Below are 12,060 nucleotides of genomic sequence, written 5' to 3' on the forward strand. Positions count from 1 at the left end.
TCCACGCCACATATGAGTATTTGCTGCTTCTGGTTCTCCCGCGCTCATAAACAAATAATGATGAAATCATGCATTGTAACTCTGTTTTACAACATGCATACATATCGGCTTTGCCAGACGTAACATTAAAAAATAGAAAAAGTGCCTGAAAAATGTGTATTGGCATTGAACTGTGGAGCAAAGAATGACTAAGTACATCATTCCTGACCATGAGATTGTACTACTTTTGTGTTCAACAAAAGCTTTGCAAGTACCGTATTTTTCGGACTATAAGTCGCAGTTTTTTTCATAGTTTGGCCGGGCTCCAGTGCGACTTATATATGTTTTTTTCCTTCTTTATTATTCCTTTTTTGGCAGGTGCGACTTGTACTCCGGTGCGACTTATACTCCGAAAAATACGGTAATCTAAACAAAGGTGCTTTCTCATTAACTTTAAAGAGGCCTTATCTTTTATACTTAATATTTTATTTGACTAAATTTACTGTAATTAGAGCTGACTAAAATGTGTAATTTTGTTGACTAAAACACATTTTCGTCAAAAGACAATGACACTCCACAATACATTTAAAGGAGAACTGTACATTTTTGTAATTTTGCCTATCATTCACAATCCCAACAGTATCTAAGACAAGAACACATATGTTTTTTTTTTTTAATGCATTCTAATTTGAAATAAATGGCTATCAATGCAGCTAATGGGAGTACTCTATTGCACCCATAAAGCCTTCTAAAGACATCCAAAAAGGTGTGAGAATCGTAAACTCTATTCTAAGCAAGAAAATCTTGAATCGACAGAATTGTGCAGCTCCAAGCATATGTAAGGGCAAGCTTACCTTTGCTGTCTTCTCTGTAAGACTGTCGCTGTTGGCAGATACTTCATTGTCCTCTGTCAAATTGTCCTAAAACACAAGAAGGTGCGGCGTTAAAGTTCAAATGCAGCTTCGCTTAAAAGTAAAAAAGTACGTTTCTATGGTTTCTTCTATTTTCACACTTGTTTGGGAAGTCCCGGTTTATATGCTCTAACTATAATTCGACTGTTGGCCATATAATATGAGCCTTGCGTACGCTAGGGGGCGATTGTGGTCATTTCAGCTCCTTTAGCTACATAGGAATATAAGTAAAGGAAAACAATGCTGAATGCTAGTAAGATAGAGATAGTAGCGGTCAATAGCAGAATCTCCTGATTTAACAAATGATTATTCCACTGCGGTTTGCTGTTAGTAATGTTTTAATGTGTTTAAGCGACACGTGTGATTATTATTACCATCAGAGACATATAAACAGCATTGGATTGCTTTGACTATTTACTGTAAATACAAACTACGGAGTGAATTAGTTCTATTGGTGGTTTACATGTCAATGGCATCTAAATTGTTCTACATGAACATTTAATTAGATAAAAATGCTGCTTGTGAATGTTTTGAATTAATGTGATCAAGGCAGAGATACCTCATGTCATCTATCGCTGTTTAATATTGTTGTCTGCTTATCACTGACTAACAAAACACACATATCATTTGTATTATGTATTATTGTTAGTCCCACACAGACACAGTAGCTCAGGACATGCTAGAGAGAACTGGTTTCCAACCGTATACATTCGGTGTGTTTTCTTAAAAGCCAAACACAATCAAATTAAGGCGCTTACATGTGTTGTAATAAGCTAATTTGAAACCAGTTCATGCAATAATTTGGTTTTCTTTAGTGCATGTAAACATACAGTCTGTTATGTCAATGACCACAATTGACAAAAAAATTCAGAAAATATTTTCCATTGTCAATTTGTCTTAAACCTTGAAAGTTTAGGTATTGTGTTATCGACCACAAAATATGCTAAAAAGTTTGAAAAGTGGTTTTAAAATGGTCCCGAATCATAACATGTGCCAACATTGACAACCACAAGAGTTCTGGATTTTCCTGAAACTGTTAAACAGGTTCACAAATAGTCAGTTCTAGAGCTTATCCAACATTGTAAAACCAAACTAAAAACAAAGTTGACTAAAGGAATTCCAGAAACATATTTATAATATTAACTTAGACTTAGACTTAAACTTAGACAAACTTTAATGATCCACAAGGGAAATTGTTCCACACAGTAGCTCAGTTACAATGATGGAAAGAGTTTTAATTTGTACATTCACTGCTCACCTTGGTGCTCTCATTGTCATTGTTGTTGCTAGCAGAAAAATCAATATCCAGAAGATCCTGAGAAAACAAAATATGATATTTTACTTTTAGAACCGTACACACACTGTAAATCAAAGTGTGATTTCTGGGTCGTGTCACCTGCGAGGGCCTGCGGGCGTGTCCCTTTTTGTAAGGTCGTTTAAAAATCCCACCCAACACGCTTGATTTGTCCTGCGGATGACGACAATATTGGATATTAGCTTCACAGGTTAACGTGAGCAAGCGAACTGCACAAGTGTGTGTCTGTGTGTTTGTGTTTATGCGTGCGCTGACCTTGGAAGATTTGCCATCTAAGCTGTCGTTACTAGCTGAAACGTCTTGATTTTGCTGCAAGAGCGTCACCTAAAAAAAAGAATTGGCGTAACTAAGGCAAAATATATCACAATAGTCTGAAATTTGGCTCGTTTGGAAGAAAACTAAATTGTTTTTAGAAATATCTCCACCATTTCTCCATTGTATGATTTTAAATTTTTGGGACTTTAAGTTAAAGTCCCAATGATTGTCACACACACACTAGGTGTGGTGAAATTTGTCCTCTGCATTTGACCCATCCCCTTGTTCACCCCCTGGGAGGTGAGGGGAGCAGTGGGCAGCAGCGGTGCCGCGCCCGGGAATCATTTTTGGTGATTTAACCCCCGATTCCAACCCTTGATGCGGAGTGCCAAGCAGGGAGGTAATGGATCCCATTGTTATAGTCTTTGGTGTGACTCGGCCGGGGATTGAACTCACAACCTACCGATCTCAGGGCGGACACTCTAACCACTAGGCCACTGAGTAGGTAACTTATGTGTTCCCAAATACACAAAAACAGGCAGTAACAGGTAAGGAAAGTGGGTTTTGCATATTTGGGCCACCAAAAATGTATTGACATTTTCCTTAAGCAGTCAGGGTTGTGCTCATGGCCAAATAATGTCTTAAAACTGTCCAAAAACTCTCAATGTCCTGATATTGCTGCAAAACAAAGTTAGGGTTGTGTTAATATTCAAAAACACTTAAATTATCCTAAAGCACAGTCAGGATTGCGCTTAAGAGACAAAATGTCCTGAAATTGTCCTAAACAACAAGTCAGGGTTGTGCCGAGGACCATAAAATGTCCTAAAACTCAACAATGTCCTAAAATTGTTGTAAAACAGTCAGAGTTGCATTTAAGACCAAAAAGGTGGTAATACATAAGGTCAGTAAACACAGTCACCAAAAAGCAAAGTTATTTAATTTGCAGGACAGAAGTGCTTCAGTTTGGACATGGCCCCTACCAAAGAGCCCTGAGGAGGGTTAGGACACAGAACTATTTGAGCTCATGTCTTTTACGTAATCCGACTAAAACAGACTTTTACACCTTTGGGAAAAGTTTCAGCACCTGTTTGTGAGAGGATGTCTTGTCACTGCTCGCGGCCGTGTCCTCATCGCTAAAGTCACTCTGCTTCTCCTCATGGAAACAATATTGAGACACAGTAAATATACAGTAGTATTTAAATAAAACAATGACATTACTGCAATGTGACTGCTTACTTTATTTTCATTTTTAAATATATTTAGTTTGGACATCGCTCCTGCTAGTTTGCTCTGATAATGAACAGAAGAAAAGAGTCAATGTCAGCTGGGAATTCCTGAAAAGTCGCATAGAGAAGGTGGTAGAACCTGTTTGTAGCTGGCCTGGTTCTCTGCATTGTCCAATGTCTCCTCTACATCAGCGTCTGTATTTTCCTTCTCCTAAACACATACAATGTTAACCATTCTTCTTGGAAGATATATTTACAAGAACAACAAATGATCATAAATGGCGGACATGAGCGCACCTGCTTGTCAAAGGAGAAGGTGTTCATCAAAGCACTGAAGCCACTCTGAAAGCACACACAACTCATTTTACATATTTATATCTTTCACATTTGGTCATTTTATTGGCAAGGAATATTAACTCATGATTCTAGAACCTTCTGCATTCCAACAAGTCACCTGTTTGGATTTGTGTTTCTCTGCAAGGTTTTCTTTGGAGCCTTCTAACTTCTCCTTCTTCTCCTGTAATGCAAACAACAAACTCATGATGTATACTTTATTAATAATTTTGAAAAAATTATGTGTAACATACATTATGATGCATGGCGGGTCTGATGCATTATAAATAGGGATGTCCGACAATGGCTTTTTGCCGATCTCCGATATTCCGATATTGTCCAACTCTTTAATTACCGATACCGATATCAACCGATACCGATATCAACAGATATATGCAGTCATGGAATTAACACATTATTATGCCTAATTTGGACAACCAGATATGGTGAAGATAAAGTACTTTTTAAAAATGTTTATAAAATAAGATAAATAAATTATAAACATTTTCTTGAATAAAAAAGAAAGTAAAACAATATAAAAACAGTTACATAGAAACTAGTAATTAATGTAAATGAGTCAAATTAACTGTTAAAGGTTAGGACTATTAGTGGACCAGAAGCACGCACAATCATGTGTGCTTACGGACTGTATCCCTTGCAGACTGTATTGATATATATTGATATATAATGTAGGAACCAGAATATTAATAACAGAAAGAAACAACCCTTTTGTGTGAATGAGTGTGAATGGGTGAGGGAGGTTTTTTGGGTTGGTGCACTAATTGTAAGTGTATCTTGTGTTTTTTATGTTGATTTAATAAAAAAACAAATACAAAAAAAAACAAAAAACAAAACGATATCGATAATAAAAAAAACGATACCGATAACTCCCGATATTACATTTTAAGGCATTTATCGGCCGATATATCGGACATCTCTAATTATAAATAAAGCTCATGTATGTGTGTAATAGTATGTAGGTTACATTCACACTAACTCGCCATTTCATTTCTAAATATGGATGATTTTTCATATATTTTATTTATGAAGTTGTATGACAAACAGACTCTGTCATTCGCTATTGCCCTGGCCAGTAAGGCATCATGCTATCATCCTTCATTATCTTGTGGCATTACCTAAAGGACTTTAACTATCATGCTTTAAAGGGGAACTGTACTTTTTGGGGAATTTTGCCTATCCTTCACAATCGTCGACAAATGTACACTTTTTTAAATGCTTTCTAACTTATAAACGTTTGTCAAAGTCAGCCAATGGGAGTAGCTCTATTCTGCCTATAAAACCTTCTAAAAAAAACTCCATCAAAATGTTATATACACACAGTTAGTATATACGGTATGCAATATAGTAAAAGGCCCATTAATAATAAGAACGTGTCACACTTACGTATTTGGGTCATTTTAAGCATACGGCGACATAGCTTCACATCGTTCTCTTTTCACTTCATCAACACTACTACTCATGACACACTTCATGGGAGCCATTAAAGACAACTTTGGGACAAATTATGGTCCAGAACCTTATATTTCTGAGCCTGAATATAAGGAGGATTTAGGGCTGAGCGATATGGCCTTTTTTTAATATCTCGATATTTTTAGGCCAGGTCTCGATACACGATATATATCTCCATATTTTGCCTTAGCCTTGAATGAACACTTGTCCGGTGGCCATGGATGAAGTGCTGGCTGTCCAGAGTCGGGACCCGGGGTGGACCGCTCGCCTGTGCATCGGTTGGGAACATCTCTGCGCTGCTGACTCGTCTCCGCTCGGGATGGTATCCTGCTGGCCCCACTATGGACTGGACTCTTACTATTATGTTAGATCCACTATGGACTGGACTCTCACAATATTATGTCAGACCCACTCAACATCCATTGCATTCGGTCTCCCCTAGAGGGGGGGGGGTTACCCACATATGCGGTCCTCTCCAAGGTTTCTCATAGTCATTCACATCGACGTCCCACTGGGGTGAGTTTTTCCTTGCCCTTATGTGGGCTCTGTACCGAGGATGTCGTTGTGGCTTGTGCAGCCCTTTGAGACACTTGTGATTTAGGGCTATATAAATAAACATTGATTGATTGATATTCCCACTTGAAGCCAAACCACCGCCAGACGACAGACCCCCTGCTGTTTTTCTTGGGAATTAATTCTTTCTTCATTTGTTACCAGATTCGCACCTTCTTTCTCTCGTATTACCACTCGCACCACAGCTAACGTTACCCATGCCGCTACCTCTCTGCTCCGCGAGGGCGTATACGTATGTGACGTATGTAAGAAGGTGCGCTTGTTTTACGTCTCTGTGAGAAGGAGGGACAACAAAGAGTGAGAAGAGTGTAATGCCCGCAGCTAAAAGCAACTGCGTGAAAACGTATACTCTAAATCACGATATAGTCATTTTCTATATCGCACTTTTTTTTTAAAAAGCAGCCACAAACAAGTGGTTTTTCTCATGTCTTTCTTGCCATCTACAAGTCTACAACCTGTAGAAAGGGTGGTCCCCACAAGTGATGATCAAAAATATGGTCCCCATTCCAAATGATAACCAGTCTGTGTGTGTGTGTGTGTGTGTGTGTGTGTGTGTGTGTGTGTGTGTGTGTGTGTGTGTGTGTGTTTGTGTGCGAGCGAGCGCATGTGTGTGCTCACCTTGGAAGATTTGCCGTCCAAGCTGTCGTTACTAGATGAAATGTCTTGATTTTGCTGCAAGAGCGTCACCTAAAAGAAAATAATTGTATTGTTAATATATGAAGAAGAATGTTGAGTGTGCAAAAAAAGATCACAACAAACTTGTTGTGGTTGCGCTTCCTTGGACGATTTAGGAGTCTTCTTGAACCTTCCCTTGAACATGCCTCCTTTTTCCTAGAATACATTAATAGAATAATATTTACAAGGAGCAATTCAACAAGTGATTACTATCTCAGAAACATGGATCCATACTAAAAAAGGAACATATTTTGACCTTGAAGAATATTAACTAAAATACATCAACACAACTAACAAGAATATATATATATATATATATATATATATATATATATATATATATACACATACACGGGACAAGCGGTAGAAAATGGATGAATGGAAATATATATATATATATATATATACACATATACATATACACACATATATATATATATATATATATATATATATATATATATATACACATATACACATATATATATATATATATATATATACACATATACATATACACACATATATATATATATATATATATATACACATATACACATATATATATATATATATATATATATATATACATATATATATATATATATATATATATATATATATATATATTTACATCCATGTATGTGTGTAACGTATTTGTTGTGCTGAGCGATCATAAAACGGCTGCAAAAGACGCACTGGCTGAGGCTCGCCTCCTGCACCCCCGCTGTTGATTGCAAGCCCTTACGGGAGTGTTATATCAACTAAAGCCCACACTTAAACTTTCCACGTGCAAGATTGAATCTATTTAAAAAAGTTATTTCATAAGAAGCCAAAAAGTGCAAAAACAATAATGTTCATGTTGGAGGAGTTGTGAATGACTGCAGGGCCACAACATTAGGTACACCTGCAGACTGCAGGTGTACCTAATTCACAACTCCTCCAACACGAACATTATTGTTTTTGCATTTTTTGGCTTCTTATTAAATAACTTTTGTAACCTATTTTTATGGGCTTTCCTCTTTGTGATGTTAAGTTCCTGTTATGCGCTGTTATACAGTATATGCCTTGAGCTCTTATTTTGAAGGCGCCAAGAGCGGAAGTGATGACATGTTGTAGTGGAGCGGAAGTTTTTGAAAGAAGGTAAATAAAGTGGTCCTCGTGTAAACTGGAGCCTCCGTGTTTGTTATTTTGTAGTTTCATACAGTATAGGCGACATTTATAAACCCTCGGTTACACTTTTTTAAATAGCTTCAATCTTGCACGTGGAAAGTTTAAGTGAGGGCTTTAGTTGATATAACACTCCTGTCAGGAGGTGCATTAATCCAGCACAACAGCGGAGAATGGACTTCATTTATAACTTAGTAAAGGTAAGACCATAATAACGTTTTTTTTATTAAATGTGCTTTTTTTGTGTGCTACAGTTTGTATGTGTAAAGTTAAAGTTAAGTTAAAGTACCAATGATTGTCACACACACACTAGGTATGGTGAAATTTGTCCTCTGCATTTGACCCATCCCCTTGTTCACCCCCTGGGATGTGAGGGAAGCAGTGGGCAGTAGCGGCGCCGCGCCCGGGAATCATTTTTGGTGATTTAACCCCCAATTCCAACCCTTGATGCTGAGTGCCAAGCAGGGAAGAATGCTGGTATGAGCTTTTAAACATAACCAGTTAACTGCTGCCAATCAAATGGTGAATAAGATACTCTTTAGGGTTCATATGTTTGTAAATCTGACTGTGATGAAGTCAGTGCCTCACCAGCCATGAACCTCACCGCACGTCACTGATATATATATATATATATATATATATATATATAGTGAAGAAAATAAGTATTTGAACACCCTGCTATTTTGCAAGTTCTCCCATTTAGAAATCATGGAGGGGTCTGAAATTTTCATGGTAGGTGAATGTCCACTGTATGAGAGATAACCTAAAAAGAAAAAAATCCAGAAATCACAATCTATGATTTTTTAGGTTATCTCTCATACAGTGGACATTCACCTGCCGTGAAAATTTCAGACCCCTCTATGATTTCTAAATGGGAGAACTTGCAAAATAGCAGGGTGTTATTTTTATTATACTTATTTTCTTCATTGTATGTATGTATATATATATATATATATATATATATATATATATATACACTACCGTTCAAAAGTTTGGGGTCACATTGAAATGTCCTTATTTTTGAAGGAAAAGCACTGTACTTTTCAATGAAGATAACTTTAAACGAGTCTTAACTTTAAAGAAATACACTCTATACATTGCTAATGTGGTAAATTACTATTCTAGCTGCAAATGTCTGGTTTTTGGTGCAATATCTACATAGGTGTATAGAGGCCCATTTCCAGCAACTATCACTCCAGTGTTCTAATGGTACAATGTGTTTGCTCATTGGCTCAGAAGGCTAATTGATGATTAGAAAACCCTTGTGCAATCATGTTCACACATCTAAAAACAGTTTAGCTCGTTACAGAAGCTACAAAACTGACCTTCCTTTGAGCAGATTGAGTTTCTAGAGCATCACATTTGTGGGGTCAATTAAACGCTCAAAATGGCCAGAAAAAGAGAACTTTCATCTGAAACTCGACAGTCTATTCTTGTTCTTAGAAATGAAGGCTATTCCATGCGAGAAATTGCTAAGAAATTGAAGATTTCCTACAACGGTGTGTACTACTCCCTTCAGAGGACAGCACAAACAGGCTCTAACCAGAGTAGAAAAAGAAGTGGGAGGCCGCGTTGCACAACTGAGCAAGAAGATAAGTACATTAGAGTCTCTAGTTTGAGAAACAGACGCCTCACAGGTCCCCAACTGGCATCTTCATTAAATAGTACCCACAAAACAACAGTGTCAACATCTACAGTGAAGAGGTGGCTGCGGGATTCTGGGCTTCATGGCAGAGTGGCAAAGAAAAAGCCATATCTGAGACTGGCCAATAAAAGAAAAAGATTAAGATGGGCAAAAGAACACAGACATTGGACAGAGGAAGACTGGAAAAAAGTGTTGTGGACGGATGAATCCAAGTTTGAGGTGTTTGGATCACAAAGAAGAACGTTTGTGAGACGCAGAACAACTGAAAAGATGCTGGAAGAATGCCTGACGCCATCTGTTAAGCATGGTGGAGGTCATGTGATGGTCTGGGGTTGCTTTGGTGCTGGTAAGGTGGGAGATTTGTACAGGGTAAAAGGGATTCTAAATAAGGAAGGCTGTCACTCCATTTTGCAACGGCATGCCATACCCAGTGGACAGCGCTTGATTGGAGCCAATTTCATCCTACAACAGGACAATGACCCAAAACACATCTCCAAATTGTGCAAGAACTATTTAGAGAAGAAGCAGGCAGCTGGTATTCTATCGGTAATGGAGTGGCCAGCGCAGTCACCAGATCTGAACCCCATTGAGCTGTTGTGGGAGCAGCTTGACCGTATGGTACGCAAGAAGTGCCAATCCAACTTGTGGGAGCTGCTTCTAGAAGCGTGGGGTGCAATTTCTCCAGATTACCTCAACAAATTAACAGCTAGAATGCCAAAGGTCTGCAATGCTGTAATTGCTGCAAATGGAGGATTCTTTGACAAAAGCAAAGTTTGATGTAAAAAAAATCTTATTTCAAATACAAATCATTATTTCTAACCTTGTCAATGTCTTGACTCTATTTTCTATTCATTTCACAACGTATGGTGGTGAATAAGTGTGACTTTTAATGGAAAACACAAAATTGTTTGGGTGACCCCAAACTTTTGAACGGTAGTTGTATATACACACACACACACACACATACATATATATATATATATATATATATATATATATATATATATATATATATATATATATATACATATAAATATACACACATACATATATAAACATATATATACAAATATATGTGTGTGTGTGTGTGTGTGTATGTGTGTGTATATACACACACACACACACACACACACACACACGCACGCACGCACACACACACACACACACACACACACACACACACACACACACACACACACACACACACACACACACACACACACACACACACACACACAAATACCCACCACCAACAACAACAAAACAGATATTTGTGAACACAAAGAATACACATCAACAAAAACATACATATATTTGTGAACGTAAAGAAGAAACCACAAAAATATTGAGCTCACCAAGGCAGTCTAACCAAGCGCCAAACTTAGCACTTGTCAACATATCCCAAAGTAATATAGAAATGTCATTTTAGGCGGGAAGGCGCATTTAAAACATTCATAAAGTGTTTAGCTCAAGTACTGCTAACATGACAGCCATTTAATTGATTTAAAATGACAACAAATGTCTATGATTAGCACTCACGGCGACGTCTCCTCCATCACACTCCAAGTTCAGGTCTCCGTACCGATCCTATAGTGTCCAACACATTGTTGTTGTGTCAAATAAAGAACATTTAAAGCAGTTCATGTGCGTGTAAGGCCTGTCTCACCATGACGTGTCGTTTAAAAAAGTACTTTAGGATTCCAGACGACAGCGAGACTACTTGTCAAGATTCCTTGTTTCCTTCCTTCCGTCCTTCCTTTTGGATCTTTGTTTGTGTGGTGGAGTTTATGAGCAGAAAAGTTCCGCCCAGTTTACTTGAGGGAGAAAAAAATGAAAACCTTCGCCAAGTTCCTTGTGAGTTTTAAATCTTTGGGGGCCAAAAAAAACACACAAAACCTGTCAATCCAGTTCTACTGGCCTCACCTGCGCGCGCTGCAGATGCTCAGGAGGAGGAAAAGGGGGTGTGGCCTGGCTCACCTAACCCTTGCTGTAACGCAGTCTTTGCGTTGCGTTCAATGCTGCTCGGAGATATGCAAACATCGGGAAAAAAAATATTTGACGGACAGACAAAACTCTGAATGGACAACAAGCATCCATCCTACAAGAAACGTATAAATTAAAAAATTTGTATTTAGTAACCTAAATTTAGATGTAATTTGAACATTTTCCTTTACCATTAAACATGTCATGTATTCAATTGTTATACTTTATTACGTTTATATATTGATTGATATATTTTTATTTAAAATATGCAAAAAACAAGAGCAAGCCTGATCCAATACAGTGCTATAGCCTTAAAAGCCATTATAGCAAAATGAAAACAATGAAGAATAAAAAACAAAAACAAATGAGCATTGGACTTTTTTTTTTTTTTTACATATTTGAAAAGGAGTGAGAAGAAGTTTACACTTATTTAATCCCATCCCTTTTCTTTAAATCATAAATTTAACTAAACTTAATGAACTTGTATATACATAAATTATAAATATATACATACATATGCACACT

At 37.4% G+C, this 12,060-nt stretch overlaps 1 protein-coding gene across 2 annotated transcripts in view; it reads right to left on the reverse strand.

Moving 5' to 3' along the window:
• LOC133618521 (uncharacterized) overlaps positions 1–11,486 on the reverse strand; it is a 43,377-nt gene extending 31,891 nt beyond the window's left edge. Inside the window, exons 1-13 of one of the 2 annotated variants that reach the window (XM_072915230.1) lie at positions 11,219–11,486; positions 11,092–11,139; positions 6,822–6,893; positions 6,681–6,749; positions 4,141–4,203; positions 3,984–4,028; positions 3,826–3,897; positions 3,697–3,750; positions 3,545–3,610; positions 2,461–2,529; positions 2,287–2,358; positions 2,149–2,205; positions 834–899 (exon numbers count right to left, since the gene is read on the reverse strand). In XM_072915230.1, the coding sequence (XP_072771331.1) occupies positions 834–899; positions 2,149–2,205; positions 2,287–2,358; positions 2,461–2,529; positions 3,545–3,610; positions 3,697–3,750; positions 3,826–3,897; positions 3,984–4,028; positions 4,141–4,203; positions 6,681–6,749; positions 6,822–6,893; positions 11,092–11,139; positions 11,219–11,221 (756 nt within the window). In that variant the 5' untranslated portion in view covers positions 11,222–11,486. Of the gene's footprint in view, positions 1–833; positions 900–2,148; positions 2,206–2,286; positions 2,359–2,460; positions 2,530–3,544; positions 3,614–3,696; positions 3,751–3,825; positions 3,898–3,983; positions 4,029–4,140; positions 4,204–6,680; positions 6,750–6,821; positions 6,894–11,091; positions 11,140–11,218 lie in introns of both variants that reach the window. The other variant, XM_072915229.1, reaches the window with a different exon arrangement.
• Positions 11,487–12,060: the final 574 nt, after the last annotated feature.

This window comes from Nerophis lumbriciformis, linkage group LG19 (genome assembly GCF_033978685.3).
Source record: "Nerophis lumbriciformis linkage group LG19, RoL_Nlum_v2.1, whole genome shotgun sequence".
In the NCBI taxonomy this organism is placed as follows: Eukaryota; Metazoa; Chordata; class Actinopteri; order Syngnathiformes; family Syngnathidae; genus Nerophis; species Nerophis lumbriciformis.